This window comes from Embiotoca jacksoni, unplaced genomic scaffold (genome assembly GCF_022577435.1).
Source record: "Embiotoca jacksoni isolate LCO1_2020_lvr unplaced genomic scaffold, fEmbJac1.0.p SCAF_73, whole genome shotgun sequence".
NCBI lineage: Eukaryota > Metazoa > Chordata > Actinopteri > Embiotocidae > Embiotoca > Embiotoca jacksoni.
Genome location: NW_027185429.1, coordinates 310,681 through 327,317, shown reverse-complemented (window position 1 = coordinate 327,317; position 16,637 = coordinate 310,681). Strand labels below are relative to the sequence as shown.

The 16,637-nt window shown below is 43.0% G+C and overlaps 1 protein-coding gene across 3 annotated transcripts in view; it reads right to left on the bottom strand.

The window, feature by feature from the left end:
* Positions 1 to 16,637, bottom strand: part of col12a1b (collagen, type XII, alpha 1b) — a 114,630-nt gene that overhangs the window by 96,239 nt on the left and 1,754 nt on the right. For all 3 annotated transcript variants that reach the window (XM_069177466.1, XM_069177467.1, XM_069177469.1), the window contains exons 2-10: positions 13,811 to 13,927; positions 11,628 to 11,771; positions 10,845 to 10,904; positions 9,942 to 10,205; positions 9,350 to 9,514; positions 7,726 to 7,899; positions 6,968 to 7,258; positions 6,248 to 6,850; positions 2,831 to 3,109 (exon numbers count right to left, since the gene is read on the bottom strand). In XM_069177466.1, the coding sequence (XP_069033567.1) occupies positions 2,831 to 3,109; positions 6,248 to 6,850; positions 6,968 to 7,258; positions 7,726 to 7,899; positions 9,350 to 9,514; positions 9,942 to 10,205; positions 10,845 to 10,904; positions 11,628 to 11,771; positions 13,811 to 13,927 (2,097 nt within the window). The remainder of the gene's footprint in view (positions 1 to 2,830; positions 3,110 to 6,247; positions 6,851 to 6,967; positions 7,259 to 7,725; positions 7,900 to 9,349; positions 9,515 to 9,941; positions 10,206 to 10,844; positions 10,905 to 11,627; positions 11,772 to 13,810; positions 13,928 to 16,637) is intronic.

Below are 16,637 nucleotides of genomic sequence, written 5' to 3'. Positions count from 1 at the left end.
TCAACTTTCAGTACAACTTTCTGAGAGCTCACCTTCAGTTTACTGAAGGTTTGTTTACGACCTCTGAATGTTCTGATCTGTTGAACTCGACTGAAGTAGCTGCACTCGAGTTCTTCTCAAAGTTATCTTCAGACTAAGATCGTCTTAGTCCCAATGTTTTAAATCTATGGGTTTAAGATATTCTTTACAGTTGACCTAAAGTCGTGTAATCAGACCAGAGAGGTAAAAGATGTTCAACACGACCAGTAAATCTGACTGAAAACTGGAAGGTTTCTTCGTCTTCTTCTTCCCTCTCGCTGCCCCTCTAATCTGGTTGGAAGTGTTTATTATGACTCTACAGGAACAACACGCTCGACCTTTAGAAACAGGATCACTTCAAACATTTCGCTCCAGCCGTGTTCAACACAGTCTCGTATTAAATGTTTCTTCTAAGAGCCCGTGTGATGATTTGGATGACTTCCAAGGTTTAGTCACAGCAATTACAGTCAAACCTCAAACATTAGCTGTGAGCTGTTGAGCCATACGGTCATAATAAAAAAAACGTAGAGTCGCTTCTTCGTGGAGGATCAGCAGCTCTCAGCTTTGTGAAAATAATGTGCAGCTACACTGTTTATTTTTTCTACATTAGCAGTAAAGACCGCGATCAAGACACCCTGAAATATGAGTATTTATTCACTGTATCTTTAATAAAATATACACACTACTGAATGCTTAGTTAAGCTCTCTACAGTAGCTGTTAAGACCATTATGAAGACACCCGTCTTTAGGAGAACTTAGGCACTACGAAATGTTTATTTTAGGCTTAAAATTAAGATGTTTTGCAGCGTTTTCCAACCCAGAGTCAATTAAATCAATCAATGCTTTTGATATTAAACGAAACAACTCTGTAAACTGACACTGTCACTCAGACACACTAAGATTTGGCATCCGACTCTAAAGCTCTCCTGAGCTTTTAGCCTGTTTTAGTTCATTGTTTTGGCCAACCAACAGTGACGTCAACCGTCGGTTTGCCATCTGGCTATTTGAAGCTAAAATGGACCATATTAGGACGAGCTGGGGAGGAGCAAGGGGTAGATTTGACTCGGTCTGATTGGAAATCCGAAAAGACGAAGCCCCGCCCACCAATAGTGGAAACCTGACTGCACCACAGGCCTGTCAATCAAGCAGACATGCCCCCCAAAGATACCACTTCGAGGCCTAATATCCAATCAACGATGACACCATAAATACTTCTGGTAAAATGTGTTGACTTTGTATTTCATGAGAGAAGTTGAATGGGAGTATATGGAGCTGGCCCCTAGTGGCACTCGGTGGTATTGCACTTCACAGCACTTCTGAATCAGCCTCATTTTTCAGACCCTGAAGCTACGTCCACTACGTCCTGAACTGGAGAAAAACTGGACGAAAAAAACAATCTTTTCTAGTCATTGAACAAGACACTGAACTCCCAGTTGCTCCTGTAGAGCAGCACAATCCAAAGCTTCGCTTGTCCTGGGCAGCTACCAGGAAGTGAGTTAGTGAAGTATGTTCAAACAATTCCTCTTTGAAAAATACTTGTTAAAATGAAGCAATGTTATAGGTAACTTCTGGTGACGGTTTCCAGTCACACAAACTGAAAACGTCATGGATTGAAGTCAACTGCACTGCTTTTTTCTCCCATAATAGCAGCAAGGAAAAACAGAATAAAGAGCAAAACGATTCCCATGATGTCTCAACACCGGAGAGGGTGGAAAATACTGCAAGCAAACAGGGCATGCAAAAAACCAAGGCACTGCATCAACTCATAGTTTTGAGATAAAGTCATGGCACAGTAAACATCGTAATGGGAACAGTGTTGTGGGGCCATACGGGAGGGAGGGGTGGACATACATCCATCTGAGAGCCAGCTGGGTGTTTCATGTCAAAGAGGTGCAAGCTGGGATTAATCCTGTCTCCTTTTATAAACCGTCAAAGTGGTCTGTCTGAAGGCGCTGCAGGGACCAGGAGGTAAGCGGTACTCCGACACGGCTAGCGGGCCTGTTGCCATGGCACACACCAATATAAGCTGTTTATTTCCAGCCGTGTCCTCAACATTTTGGCTTTCTAATCTTGTGTCTTTGGAGGATACCTAATCCCTCCTTGAAGGCAGGGAAGCTAACAGCCCTGCTGGAATCTGCAAAAGGTCACAAGCGGTTCATAAAGTCACCGTCCAGAGTTTGGAGAACTCGGGGGAAGTTATCTCTTGTTTACTCTCTTGGTTGTTTATCACCTTTGAGTACATCTCGACCCACTTCTCTCCACCCTCCGAGCTCTCCGGGCTGCTGTCTGTTTTTCATTCCTCTCCCCGTGAGGCAGGACGAGATCTGACGAGCAGCTCGATGGGTGGCGGGTTGAACTAACACGGCGGGGTGAGGAGTTCACTTTCCGCCGGGGTCAAAAATGTGCCGACTCCTGGCACTCCCCGGCAACGCTGGACTACGAGCCGGCGCCAAATGGCAGAAAAACACAGACTTATTTCCACTGTGGGACAGCTTGCAAGCTAGATTGTATTTTAAAAGGTGCAATTAGCTTTTCGTAGTTTTTACTGTCCCACAGCACAAACGAGATGATCCCAAGATGTCGACGAGCACCTGTAGTGGATCAGAACTTCGACTCAACCATTACTTAACCAGCCTCTCCTCTTTCTGGACTTCAGAGCTTTGGAACAAAACGTCACCAACTATTGAATCTTTAAACGTTCCTACAGGTCGTTATCTGTTAACCCTTCAAACCCTATGTGCTTATTTACACCCTTTATTTACTGGTTCATATCTTCGTCACAGAGGACACGGTAGAAATAGAAATGAATTACCTTCTAACGTGGTCTCGTAGCCGGTCACAGGCATGCTGTCGCCTTTGTCGTACTGGGCGTACACGTTGACTTCGTAGCGGGTGAGAGAGGTGAGGTGGGGGAGGAGGGCGGTGAGGGTGTCCCCGGGCACGGACATGGACACGTAATGACCGTCGGCGTCGTCTCCTGGCTTGAACTGGATCAAAAAGGCCTCTGTGTTGGTGGCGTCGGTCTCCCACGAGGTCCTGAAGCCGTGCGGTCCGACCTCGGAGAAGGACAGGTCCCTCGGTTGGACCAGTTCTGGAGGGAAAAAACAAAGATGTTTCAAATAAAAAGAAAACAATCAAGTAACGATCTTAAAGAACATTCGTGTGTGTTCATTTGAAATCTGTCACATCTATCATCTATGAATTGCTTTTGAACATATAACATCCTGTTTTTACTGTGTTGAGCTCAGTTGGGTTGAGGTGAGATTAGTTAAGTTACATTGGTAAGAAAAATGAGATAAAGTCCCTCCACAAAGATTGGATGCATATTCAAACAATTTCTGCAATAGTGATGGCAGCTTGCAATTTTGCAAAATTCACAACATTTTTCTGCAAAAAATGTTGACCAGAGAAGCTCTGGTGAAAGTATTACAGCATGAAGTCGACTTCCCAAACGAACCTGACTGATGTCACTACGTCACGTCACTTGTCAGTATAAAGAAAAAGGAGCACAAAGTCTTGACGTTACATCATATTTTAGTTCCAGTTGGGACAATTTTAAAAAGGTACGACTCCATTTTTTTCTCCTGAAGAATAAGCTGGAAACTATTGTGTTGTTTTAACCTTTTATTTTTGAAAACATGTTGCAGATTCCCATCGTTGGTGGTATTAATAGTTTTAATGTGAAATGTTTGCCGGCGATTATTTAGTATTTTGGTGCCGTTTATCGGTCACGCCCCGTTTTAAAAAGACCTTTAAGCTGCTTTTCCTGTTCCATTGTAGAAGTTTTGAGGCATACAGGAGAAAAAAATAGATAACTATCTGAGATGTGACAGTTACAGTCACAGTTTGTCTTTGGCGCTTTGGAACTTACTGATAGAACTTTGTAGTTTGGCTTTCTGGAAGAAATTGTATTTTCTTGATTCCTGTTGTTCTGGTTTTGTACCCTCGTGGTTGAAATGAACTTATTGTAAGTCTCTTTGGATAAAAGCGTCAGATAAATGAAATGTAATGTAATATAATGTAATGTCTTTGTGAAACCGGCCCCAGATGTGATATACGAGAGTCCCGTCATTAAAAGGGGCCCTTTAGGAGCCCTGTTGTTACAGACTTTATGGTTCAGTTCTTGTCATTTGAGATTAGACCCGACACAACCCTGACTAATTTATTATCTTCCTGTTTTATTAACGTATTACTGTAAACAGCTGGCAAACAGGCTGAGACGTACGTCATTAATCAGCTTTGTCTTTCTGCTGTAAAACTTAAAGGAGTTGTACAATTTGTATTTTCTGAAAGTCCGTTGAGGTGGAAAACTACAAGCAGGATTCTCACTGAGATTGAACCTGTATGTGTCTTAAAAGTTGTTTTACACTGTAGAAAAAACAACTCGGACTAACTAAGACTGCATACGTCATTTAATAAAGATGAACCATCTCCAACTCATCTGACAGCCTCATCAGTCAAACACCACGAGGAGGGCGGCTGCCGTGAAACGTTGTGAACCGTTACTCTGGAAGCTGTGACTGCTGCTCGTCGGGCCTTCTGCTTCTCTTTGTTGACATAAAGTCATTATTATATAAGAATTATATAATCTGCAATCAAAGCTGGTGTGAGTCACATTAAACGCTGGCAGACGTGGCGGCTCGGAGCCATTGTTTGCCTCTTTAAGTGGCTGAAACAGCACTTTTTGAGACGAACTCTTGTTGCTCGTTGGAACTGTACCATCAGATGTTTGGAGGTGGCTCGTGATTTCAGCACAAAGAAACGCTTCTCAAAGTCAAATTTTGTTTGTTTGTGACTGCGGCACACCTGACAGTCTGGACCGTCCTTATGTGGTGATACTGAGGCATCTGGTGCTGCAGCGAGCTTTTAAAACGAATGCAAACAGAACCTCTGCAACCACTGCTTGACCCACTTCTACTATTTCCACATGCAAGAACTCTTTCTGCCCTTGAAAGATCAAAAGGTGGACATGTGTTTTACACATTGAGGCAAAAAAAGAGAGGGCTTAGCTGAAAAAGACACGCTTGGAAAAGTGACATGAAAGTAATTGTGTGCACATGGACGGCCGGTGGTACTATTGTGTATTATTCTCCACCACGAAGGGTGGTAGAGTTACATCTGGCTGCCGCAGTAATTCATTGTTCAAATGTTCCAAATAATACCAGTTAAATGGTAGTTGTGCAACATGTGCTTTAATAAGAAAATAAATATGTTTTCTAATGAATGTGCGGAGTGATTGAAAACATGATCCTGGCTCGTAGTGCGGAATAGGAATGAATGAAAGTAGTTACAGACGTTTTTCAAAGTCTTTTAAATTCTTCAAAACTAAAAAGATGTAAAAGTTCCTCGTGACTGTTTGTTGCTCCATCGCTGGTACATGTGGAGTTATTTTGTGCAATTAAACAAAGATTGCGTACGAAATTAAGCAAACAACAGATAAACAAAAAGCAACCGCCAATTTTCTCACCAACAATCGATAAACAAGCGTATGACCGGAGACTCACAACTGTGACTCAAACAGCGTTAACGGTAAAGTGGAACCACTGCACATGATTTCATCCAATCAGGGAAGACTTAAAGCTTTTTCCTGGAGCATTGAACTCAAATAAGCATTTGATGTCGCCACTGATTCAGCTAAATAAAAAAAAAAAGGTGTTCAGCACATGAGGAAATCTTTAAAACCCAAATTCTCAGACTTAACTGAGGACACAGAATCATTAGCATCGATGACCAAAGCAGTAAAAAACATGGTGAAATCAATCATGGTGCAATAAATCTGTTCCAGATTGTTGGTTTCTGAGGTAATAATCTTATGAATAGTGCTTATACAGACCAAGATTAACGTTATAACGGTTCAAACCGAGACTGAACTGATTACAGTCACAAGCAACACCATAACTCGGTTCATCTTGACGTACTTCATCTCTTCAGACCGTGAAGAGTGATCTCTAATTTCCATCTCTGCTGCTAAATCTAAGATCCAACGGCTCAAGGAACCCTGAAACCAGTGAAAATAAAGATTCGCTAATGTCGAGATAATTTGGTTTCTGTTTTTAGAAAAATATTCCCAGAATCAGAGAAAATATTTGCTAAGAACCGGACTGAACTTTAATTCGTATCAGAGTAAAATCGGAGGGACACTCGACCCTCCAACAACAGCAGAGAGCTCAGAAGAAGCCAAACAAAGCAGCGTGTCGTCTGCGTAGAGGATTACCGCAGCGGTACTTACGTCTCTGCAAGATCTTGCGGAGCTCCTGCTCGATCCTCAGGCAGATGGACTGCGTGAGTTCTTTGGAGATTCTCTGGAAGGCATCGAAGTCTTCGACGGTGTACACGTGGGTCTCCGCGGGTTTGTTGGCGATGGCCTCCAGCTCGCTCCGTACGGCGTCCTTTACGCCCACGGCGAAGATCTCCACATCGGTGCTCCTCAGCTTGGTGGCCGGATCCCGGAAGGCGTCGGACGACTTCCCGTCGGTGATGAGGATGGTGACGCGCGGGACGTTGTCGCGCGCCCCCCTGGTGGTCTGGAAGATCTTCTCCCTCACGTAGGTCATGGCCCTGCCGGTGTTGGTGGAGCCGCCGCGGTACGGGAAGGTCCTCACCGCCTTCACCACAGCGCTGAGGTCGTGGTGAGTGTTCAGGTAGAACTCGGTGTGAGGGTCTCTGCTGTACTGGACCAAGCTGATCTGGACTTTGTCTCGTCCGATGTCGAAGGAGTTCACCAGCACCTCGAGGAAAGCTCTTACTTTGGCGAAGTTGGCCAGACCGATGCTGTAGGACCCGTCGACCAGGAGGACGACGTCGGCCTGCACGTCGACGCCAAGCGAACACTCTAGATGGGGTCAAAAAAACACCCAAAATGAAGATGTAATTTAGGGAAGACTCTTCACGTCTGCTTTTACATCTGTAAGACAAAAATCAACTTGTACCTTCAATATTTTGTACTCACCCAACGAAACTTTGACCGGCTGCGTCTTCTGCATGGCCGTGGCGGGGTCGCTGGGCGTCAGGCCCTTCAGGGCGAACAGACTGATCTCGTACTCCGTGTCTGGAGAAAGGTCTCGGACCACCACCGAGGTCTGGGTCGGGCCCACGTACAGATCCTGCCGCTTGCTGCCGGTCATCATGGGGATCAGCTGCAGCTTGTAACCGGACACGTCCCCGATGGAGGCGTCCCACGACACGCGCATGGACTTGGAAGCCACCTCCAGGACGCGGAGGTTCGAGGCCGGCTCAACGACTGCAGAAATCACAGTCGGTTATCAGATTATTCTACACGTTTGAAAATACAAACTTCTCAGAGAATTAAAACTGATAATAAACCTACAGAAGTATTAAATTATTGGGCTCTGAATCTGAGTGGGCAGCTCTGGTAACTTATCACAGAGACTTCTGTATGAACAAACTTTGATAAAAAAAATAAAAGCCTGGAAAAGAGAAAAATACTAAATATGTTCTACTTGTTACAAGAGGAACTGGTTACTGTGAACTACAACTGGAAGTTCATGTAAACTTCAATAAACATGGTCTTTTTGCAACAAGGTAAACAACTTTTTCATATTTAGCATAAAGTCATGAATGGTTTCTACCTTAAGCGTTTACGGCAAAAGGTGAAACTCTGTTTTAACTTCACGTGAAAAGACACGATGGCGGAAAACTTTTAGCACGTTAGCGAGTATAAAAGTGCTTTTTTTTTCCACATCTCACCTTCCTCTCCGCTGACGGGCGAGTTGAGTTGGTCGTCCACGCCGGCGCACACCTGAGTGATGAGCTCCTTCTGCACGCCCTTGATCATGTCGAAATTGGCGACGCTGTAGACGTGGCTTCTGTGAGGGGCGGAGGCCATCAGCTTCATCTCCTCTTCGTCAGCCTGTTGGACACCTGACAGAGAAATCACAAATCAGAGTTGATGTCAACGCATCTGAAAACGGGGGGATTGTTGTGGTTGTGGGCGTCGGCCCGAGTGACGGGCGACGCCAGCGCTCGTAAAGCCGCCGGCGTCGTGCGTATTTTCTCCGGGTCCGTAAATACCGAGAGGTCCGTAACGGAGTTTAGTGAACATTTGTTTTCCACATTAGCATATTAAAAAGTTCTGCAGCTTTTCTATTCCACGTTGGCTGGAAAGTCTGACCACATGGGCAGGAAATATGAAACTGGTCCGACTCCCTTTCAGAACTTTTACAGTCCGACTGTGTGGAGGAGCCGAAGTCCTTCACAGACCAGTTTATTCAAAGTTCAACTCAAGACGTGTTCATCTGAAGGACGCAGGTGGTACTTCCTACTTTTAAGACTTAATATGACTCTAAACTGCATTTTAGAGGAAATTTTGTGTACGACTTCCATTTATTTGACAGATTAGATTTAGATTTATAAAATAAAGTTACTTCCAAAAAAATACCAGCTCCACTACCAAAATAAAGCAATTAAATGTCAAATAAAATCTACTGTTGCTCCACTACATTCAACAGGAAAATACTTTGCTTTTTTAAGCACATTTATATGACATCTGCTTACTTTGCAGAATAATACATTGATGAAATATGAACATGAGCTAAGTCTATAAAGCATTACTGATTTAATTTCTCTTTATTTCTTCTTATTTATTCTCTTGTGTTTTTCTTTCCTCATTTCATTCCTTCTTGACTGATTTCGTCCTTTTTATTTTTATAATTTTTCAGATTTTAGTGCTCATATTTGTTTAAACTTTGACGAGTTACCTACTATAGTAAAACAATACTAACATGCTAACATTACAAATATTACAAAAATGTGTGCCCAATATTCTGTTCTTTGCAGTTGATATTGTTGAATTCGACTTGAATTTTTGACTGCAGTACTTTTACTTGTGTTTAAGTATTTTCTCTTACAGAAAAAAACACATAAGTTTTATATGTTTTCCACGTGATCACATGTATGACTCATGTTGCAACATATGATAACGTGGGGAAAAAGTATGGAGAAATGGGAATCACATGGGCGTCATGTTACACCATGAAAATGTTCCAATGTGAAATTCATGTGGTTTTTCTGTAAGGATTTACATTTTGATGTTTCTGACTTTACTAAAGTAAACAATCTGAAAACAACCTTGAATTTGGAGTGTTGAAGATTTGAATAAAGAGATTTCAGTCTCTGATGATCAGTGTTTTGACTCCTTCATTGTTTTTCTGACACACTTCTGTTTGTCCAAAGAGATCATCAACAACTCTTCACTCCACAAAACTAAACTTTACCAGTTGCTGAAAGGAGGCCGACTTCCTCTGAGCTTTAAGAAAAACCCTCCACCTCTAAAAATCCTCCTAAAACCGGAGAATGTAAGAAGGCTGCGTACCGAGGACGAAGATCTCCACGCCGTGGCTCCGGAGCTGCTTGGCGTAGCTCTCCACCGGATCCTCAGATTTGCCGTCCGTGACGATCACCAGCACTTTGGGGAACCCCCGCCTGGAGCCGGCCGCCTCCGTGAACGTGTTTCTCAGGACGGAGTCGAGGGCGGCGCCTGGACCAGAGACACAGATTAAACTCCACTGGGACGACATTATTAATCAACAAGTGGAAGATAAATTCATAGATCTGCATTTGATGTAAAATATGGAACAATAACAAAAAAAGAAACATTCTGATTTTTGACAAAAAACAAAACTTCTTGAGATTCTTGTTTAATTTTATCGACTTCTTTTATATTTTTAAACTTTTTATGTTCCTGCAATAAAACCATTTGAGTAAAATACAAAAATGTTTACAATAAATATTAAAATATTTTCATGTAGAATATAGTGTGTAGGGAGAGTTAGGAAAATCTGCCACTGTTAAAAAATTAACTGTAAAAAGTTTGTTGAAAAAAAAATCTATTCAATGGAAAAAAATCACAGGAAAACTTTAACTGTAAAAAAAATCTCCCCTAATCGGTGGTTTTACCAGCTCACCTGTCATGCTGCTGCCTCCTTTGTACGGCAGCGAGCCGACGGCTCTCAGCAGCGCCGGTCGGGTCAGGTGGTCCTTCAGGTGGAACTCGGTCCGGGCGTCGTCGCTGTACTGGACCACGCCCACCCGCGTTTTGTCCCCGCTGATCTGAAAAGCTCCGGCCGCCGCCGAGATGAAGCTGCGGACGTACTTGAAGTTCGGCCTGCCGACGCTCCAGGAGCCGTCCACCAGGAACACCACGTCGGCGACGGTGCCCGCTGAGCATTCTGGGGAAATGAAAAGGTCCGTCAGTCTTCATTTAACTTTAATCCCATTTAATGGTTTGATATGTTTTACTCCACATTAATGTTTGACTGGTTTTCAGAAAAGATTCTGTGATTTTGAAAGACTTTTTTCTTTGTTTTTGGTTGTTTAAGACTCGTTAAATCTCTGGATGTTGGACCAAACTGCACGGTTGCAGGTCCAAGAACAGGCCTCTCCTCCCTGCCCTACTTTCAGGGAGTTTCCTCGTGACTTTCCTCTCATGAAAAGAAGGAAAAAGCAGCACCAGCTCGTCATCCTCTGCAGAGCGGCATCCAGCAGCAGCAGCAGCAGCAGCGCTCTTGTAAATCAGTATCTGTCATGGTTTCCACTTCTCTCAGCACTTCAGGGCTGAGCTGCTCTCAGCTCGCTCCCCCGGCCCCACCTACGACCCCCGCACTGAGCATGTGCAGCTTCCTCCACGCTGGCATAACGGGCCGGCAGGGGACCAAACCGATGAGCGAATACTGTAGAGATTTACGGGGCCTAATTTTGATTGTTGCTGTACAATGGGTCGTTGTGTGGTGGGAACCTCCCTTCTGCCGCTGAGCTCACGCTGATGGACGCCGACCAGAAGGAACAAAACGTGAACAATAAGGACTTACTGACTGAGTCTGAAGGGTCCGGTTTCTTGGAGGGTCCTCTCGTGCTGCCGCTCGACTCCACTGAAAAACAAACGTGAAATTAGAAAAGCTAGAAACGATTCAGATCGGTGTTGAAATCTTTTCCTGCAGCGAACGTCAGACCTCTTTTGTTTCATGACATTTATTCCCTCATCTGAAGCTTTCGTCAGCGTTTTAAACAAGTTTCTAAATGTCGGAACAAACAGGTCGATGTCATCGTTTCTGGGCGATTTCCAGCTCGGAGCGTTTGTCGGATCGTGAGCGAAGGCCTCGCCGCCTGCTAGAAATCTGGGTCAGCTTCCCATTTTTGTGTTCACGTTATCCCTGTTTCACAAAACATGGATGATCCAGAGAATCTCCAATACGCTAGCTGAGAAAGTAGGACTGAACATCGACCCTGCTGCAGCTGAACTGAGATCTGAAACCTGAATTAATCCGTTCTGAATGTCATAAACGGACCCGGTGGTGAGATCGTTTTACAGTCGCAGCGTTGAAGCCAAGAAAGACGAGAAATCAAAGCAACTTTAAAGAGAAAAAGTAAAACAGAAGTGTTTGTGAGATTGTTTTTCTCTCTGAGCTGCAGAGATTAGAGAATCGACCAGAAACACTTCGGTCTGTTTCGGAGTTGAAGGTGTTTCCGTGTTGTGTGCTGGTTGCAGGTGACTTCCTGCCAACAGTGATCAGCTGCAGAGCAGCTTTACTCGCCTGTGTTCGGATGTCTGGTGCTGATTTGCGCTCAGACTCGGGGACACGGCGGTGACTCACGTGTGATCTGGCCGGAGATGGGCAGACTCTCCTCCGATCCGGCGTACGCGGCTATCGTTACGACATAATCCACATCTGGAGTCAGGTCTGAGATGGAGGTCTTAGTGGCAGATGCAGACAGAGTAAATTCCTTTGTTGCTTCTCCTACAAGTATGCACAGAGTCAGGGGGAAGCCATTAGGAAACTATTACGTTACTCCGAGTCGGAGCAGGCTGCAGAAAAAAAGAAAACCTGACTCCGACGGATGACCTGAGGACTGGAACAGCCGTGTAAACACAAAACAACAGTTTGATTCAATTTAATGAAAACTTTCCGCATAGCTATAAACCAAAATACATCACGTTAACCCTTTAATCTTCCATAAAACAAAGGGTAAATATTCATTCACGCTTTAGCTTAGAGTGAAATCCTGAAACACCTGCAGGTGTTTTTACGTCCTTAATGCAGGATTACTGTTTTATTCATGTTTGTTTGACATGAAAAGACCCATAAAATCTACATTTAAAGATTAGTTTAACATCTTGAGGAACTGAAATTGAGGTGAAGATCGATTTCAGTGTCACGTCTGGGATAAGAACAGCGCTGGGTGTGGTTAGCCTAGCTTAGCATAAAAACTGGAAGCGGTGTTGAAAATAGAAATGATTGGAATATTGCTTCATAAACATAAATTTATTTAGGTATAAGATATTGAACTGAAAAGTATATAAGTAGGATAAATAAGTTGGGAGACTGCTCCTGTTGCGCGTGAAGCACACGGAGCAGAAGGAAGGTTAAATAAGTGTTACACATTTCATCTCTTGATCAACATCAGTGACGAATCTTTGGGGAACAGAAAATCTTCAACACACCTGCTTACAGCCAAGCGTTCCTGAGCACATGCAGTGATTTCCACCACAGAATCCTGGTTGTTTTTAAAGCAGCGCCGCCTTAAGGACCAAAGATCACAGACAACATCAGACTTTGTGTCAAACTCTAAACGGTCAACAGAGACTCTTGAAAGTCTTCAGAAAGTCTCCGGCGACGAAGCGATGAGCCGGCGAGGTGTTCTGATGACATCACGTTTCAAGAGGGGCGGAGCTTCACTGTTCAAGACCGAAGACGGCTCGTCAGGTCAGGAGACACCAGCTGGGTTTTCTTTGTGTCACCGTGAATTCGTCCCCCAGAGTCAGACTGTCAACACAGAGTTCCACTGGGACCTTCTGAGGTTCTGTTCTGGTTCTGACTTCTTTTCTACTTTGTAGTCTTCAGGTCAGTCTGGGTTTTGTACTTCCTGTTTGATTTTGTTACTACTCACCTCTTGTGTCTGTCTTGTTTTACTTCCTGTCCTTGTTCTGGTTTTCCAGCTTTGGCGAGTTTGTCGCTCCTTTTCAACATTTTTCAACATTTTCTGTTTCTCAAATATTTGACCCAAAATCTGAATCAAGGGACCAGGCCGAAAACCAATATTGGATGGCTGTGATCATCGGGTCCTCAGGCGGCACTGCTTTAAAAACACCCACAATTCTGTAATGGAAATCACTGCGTGGGCTCAGGAACAATCGACTGGAAGCGGCTGTGTTGAAGATTTTCCATTTCCCACAAATTTGCCCCAAAATCTGATATTTCTCTGCTCCAGTTTCAGGTCCACGGTGAAATCACAAACGTCCACGTACCAGCGGTCCCGTTAATGTGTTGAAGTGAAACGTGAAGTTCCACTTTGTAAACATTTGATTATAACTTGGCAGTTATGAAGTTGATGCAACCACCTGCTATCTTTGAGCATCGTGGCGTGTTGAAACAGCCTTTTTTCAGACTGGTGCCACAAAGCTGAAAGCACGATTATCTACAATAATAATGTATGATGTAGCGGCAAGATGTGGACACATACTTTTATTTTGAGTCAAAAGGAGCTGCAGGTGATGTAGCTGTTGTTTTAAAGCTTCTCAGCTGTTGAATGAGCCGTCTGACAGATGTGGCTGTGGTGCAGTTGATAATTACACTTCATACATAATGTTTTTCTTCTTTTTTTTTTTTTTTTTTTTTTTTTTTTATCATTAGAGCTCCCGGAGCGAAACATGTGTCTGCAGAAATCTTCAGATAATTGGGGGGAGTGTTGAGTCTTGCCGGGCAGAGCGAAGTCTTTGTGACACTTGTAATGTTTGGGGCTCGGCAGGACCGGACTCGCAGGTTTAACGAGCACCCACCTGTGTCTGAGGTCACTTGTATTCTGTAGCCTTGTATCCTCGACCGCGGTCTGCTCCACATCATCTGCACTGTGTTTTCATTTAAAATCTTAAACTTCAGATCCGACGGAGCGTCCACTGTGGAGAGAAGACATCAGCGCAGTTAATCCTTTCAGCTCCGGGCGGCTGATGTATCGTAATGATCAACACAAAAACAAGGGTTTTCCCAACAGTCAACACTTTCAGGACGAAGTTAGACAAGTTCACTGTTGGGGTGAACAACAAAACAGCAGACACACCAAACTACAGATGTGAGGAAAGCCATTTTCTTTGAAAAAAATGACCTACGTTTGAGCTTGTGTCAACAACAACACACTGAGACAACAAACACAACAACACAACACTACGCTGCTATGGTTTACTACATTGAAGAGGGAAACACAAACAGGGTGAATACAAAAATTTGGTGAATTTTGTCTGTAATCAGTCTACGGAAGCAAATAAAGGTCAAACTGAGTCTTCAGTTGTGTATTTAGTTGTTATCAAAACCGAATACTGAATGTTAAAACTTAAATATTACTCGATATAAAGCATTTTGAACAACATCTTTCTGAACATAAAGCTATTTCAATTGCATTAAAATTTTTGCATTTAAATAAAATTGGTCCACAAAGTCCGAGAGAAAATTTAAGCGTCCAAGTTTTTAACATGTAACTGGTAATTTTCAGACTAAAAAATAATTATCCAATTGGATTAATGAAATCAAAATCAAACAGAGGATTCAACATCAAACATCTGAGATATATTCAATTTAGATTTATTAGAACTGATCAGACCTTCGTCAAATCAGGTCGCTTTCTGTCGGTCACATGACCCAGTGAAGAGCATTTTTGGCTCAATTTGATTCTCTAGATCCGTAAATGTTCAGTTAAATCTGATCATCTTCATTTTTAGCTTTTCAAATACTGGATATTTAAATGTTTGATCCTGCAGAGAAATCAAATTGGAAGCTGAAAACTTCAAATCATAATTCAAAATTTTAAAAATCCCGCCATATGAAAAAAGGCAGGAATTCAAACCAGATGAAATGTTGAAATTCAGATCGTTGGATTGAACATTAAGAGATTTCAATTCTATAAACTTTGATTTTTTTTTTCAACAAGAACTATTCAGTCGGGATCATATTTCACAATTAAACATGTCGTTGTTTTTAAAAAGGAACATTTTTCTGGCCTGTTTTTGCTTCCGTACGCTGCTCACTTTGGCTGCTGACGTCGTGAAAAATGTTCTTCAATTCATTTTTTTTTTAAATCAGCAGCCGCTTTGTAAAATTCTCCGTCAACAAACTACAACATGGACTGAATGACACCAGCAGACTGTCCATGACCTCAATCCAACTCAGGACGCTGAATTGACAAAAATTCTTTAAAAAAACAACAACTCCCCGGTGACGATTGTACAATGGACGAAGATCTGAACGATCCATTGCAAACCTCATAAAAGAATACGCAACGTCAGTGCAGACGTGTGTACGTCTTTTCTGCTCTCAAAAATCTGCACTAGCGGTTCTTAAACTAGTTTCTCTTGTTAGTATAAGAACCGCTGGTCTCTTAAATAAAGATTATTTACACACAAAATACAGATCAACACTGTGATCACTGACATGGAGGATCATGCATGTGTACATGAAAAGTTGTTTACAACAACTTGGAGCGACGGACAATAAAGTTTCCATGTACACAACGGACCACAGATTGTTTAAAAAAAAATATTTTTAAAATGATATTCTTCAGGTTGGGGCGGAGGACTACAACATCACAGCCTATCTGACAATCCTAGCTCGCTATCAGGAAATAAAACTTATCTTGGTCGTAAAGACTCACTTTAACACTTTAAAATACCTTAAAGAGCTCAAATTAGACAAATTACATCTGAATTATGAGATCATCTTAAATACATATGCAACTAGCAGGAACTGGTGCCGTTTCTCAACCATTTTTCACTCTTAAATGGTAATAATGGTCAATAAATTCCACAAAAAGCTCCTAAATATATCATTTAACCTTTTCAAAATGCTCATTAATCTCCTGAAACAGAAGATTCCTGCAGTTTGTAGCAAACAAACCGGAGAAGATGGTGCATTTGGGACTATTTTCAGCGGCGGATTAATACACATCCCGGGCAGGTAACTCGTACATCAGGAGATAAAGAATACTTATTAGCTGCATGGATTTATTGACTGTAAGAAAAACGCGGTTTTGTTCAACTTTATCGAACCTTGTTAACAAACAGGTGTCTGACGCCTGAACTTTCTACAAAGATTCTCCTGAACTTCCTCCCGAAAAAACAAAAGTATCTAAACACCGCAGAGAGCCTAGCTGAGACTTTAAAGAGTATTAGCCGGTATTTTCTAGACCACCAACCGGTTTGTCTGTTAGTGTGGGAGTGAAGAATATCATCGTAAAATATTGTCGTGAAGCCAGGACCGGAGGTCGAGGCTTGACCGGGGGGAGGGTGACAGGAACGTCGAAAACGGGAGGAACCACCAACCTGGTGAATCAATTCAAGGGCGGCGGGCTGCAGCTTCGGTTTCCACGCAGGTCTAAACTACCCGAACAAACTCCAGAGACACACACTCACACACACACACACACACACACACACACACACACACACACACACACACACACTCACACACACACACACACACACACACACACACACACACACACTCACACACACACACACACACACTCACACACACACACACACACACACACACACTCACACACACACACACACACACACACACACACACACACACACACTCACACACACACACACACAC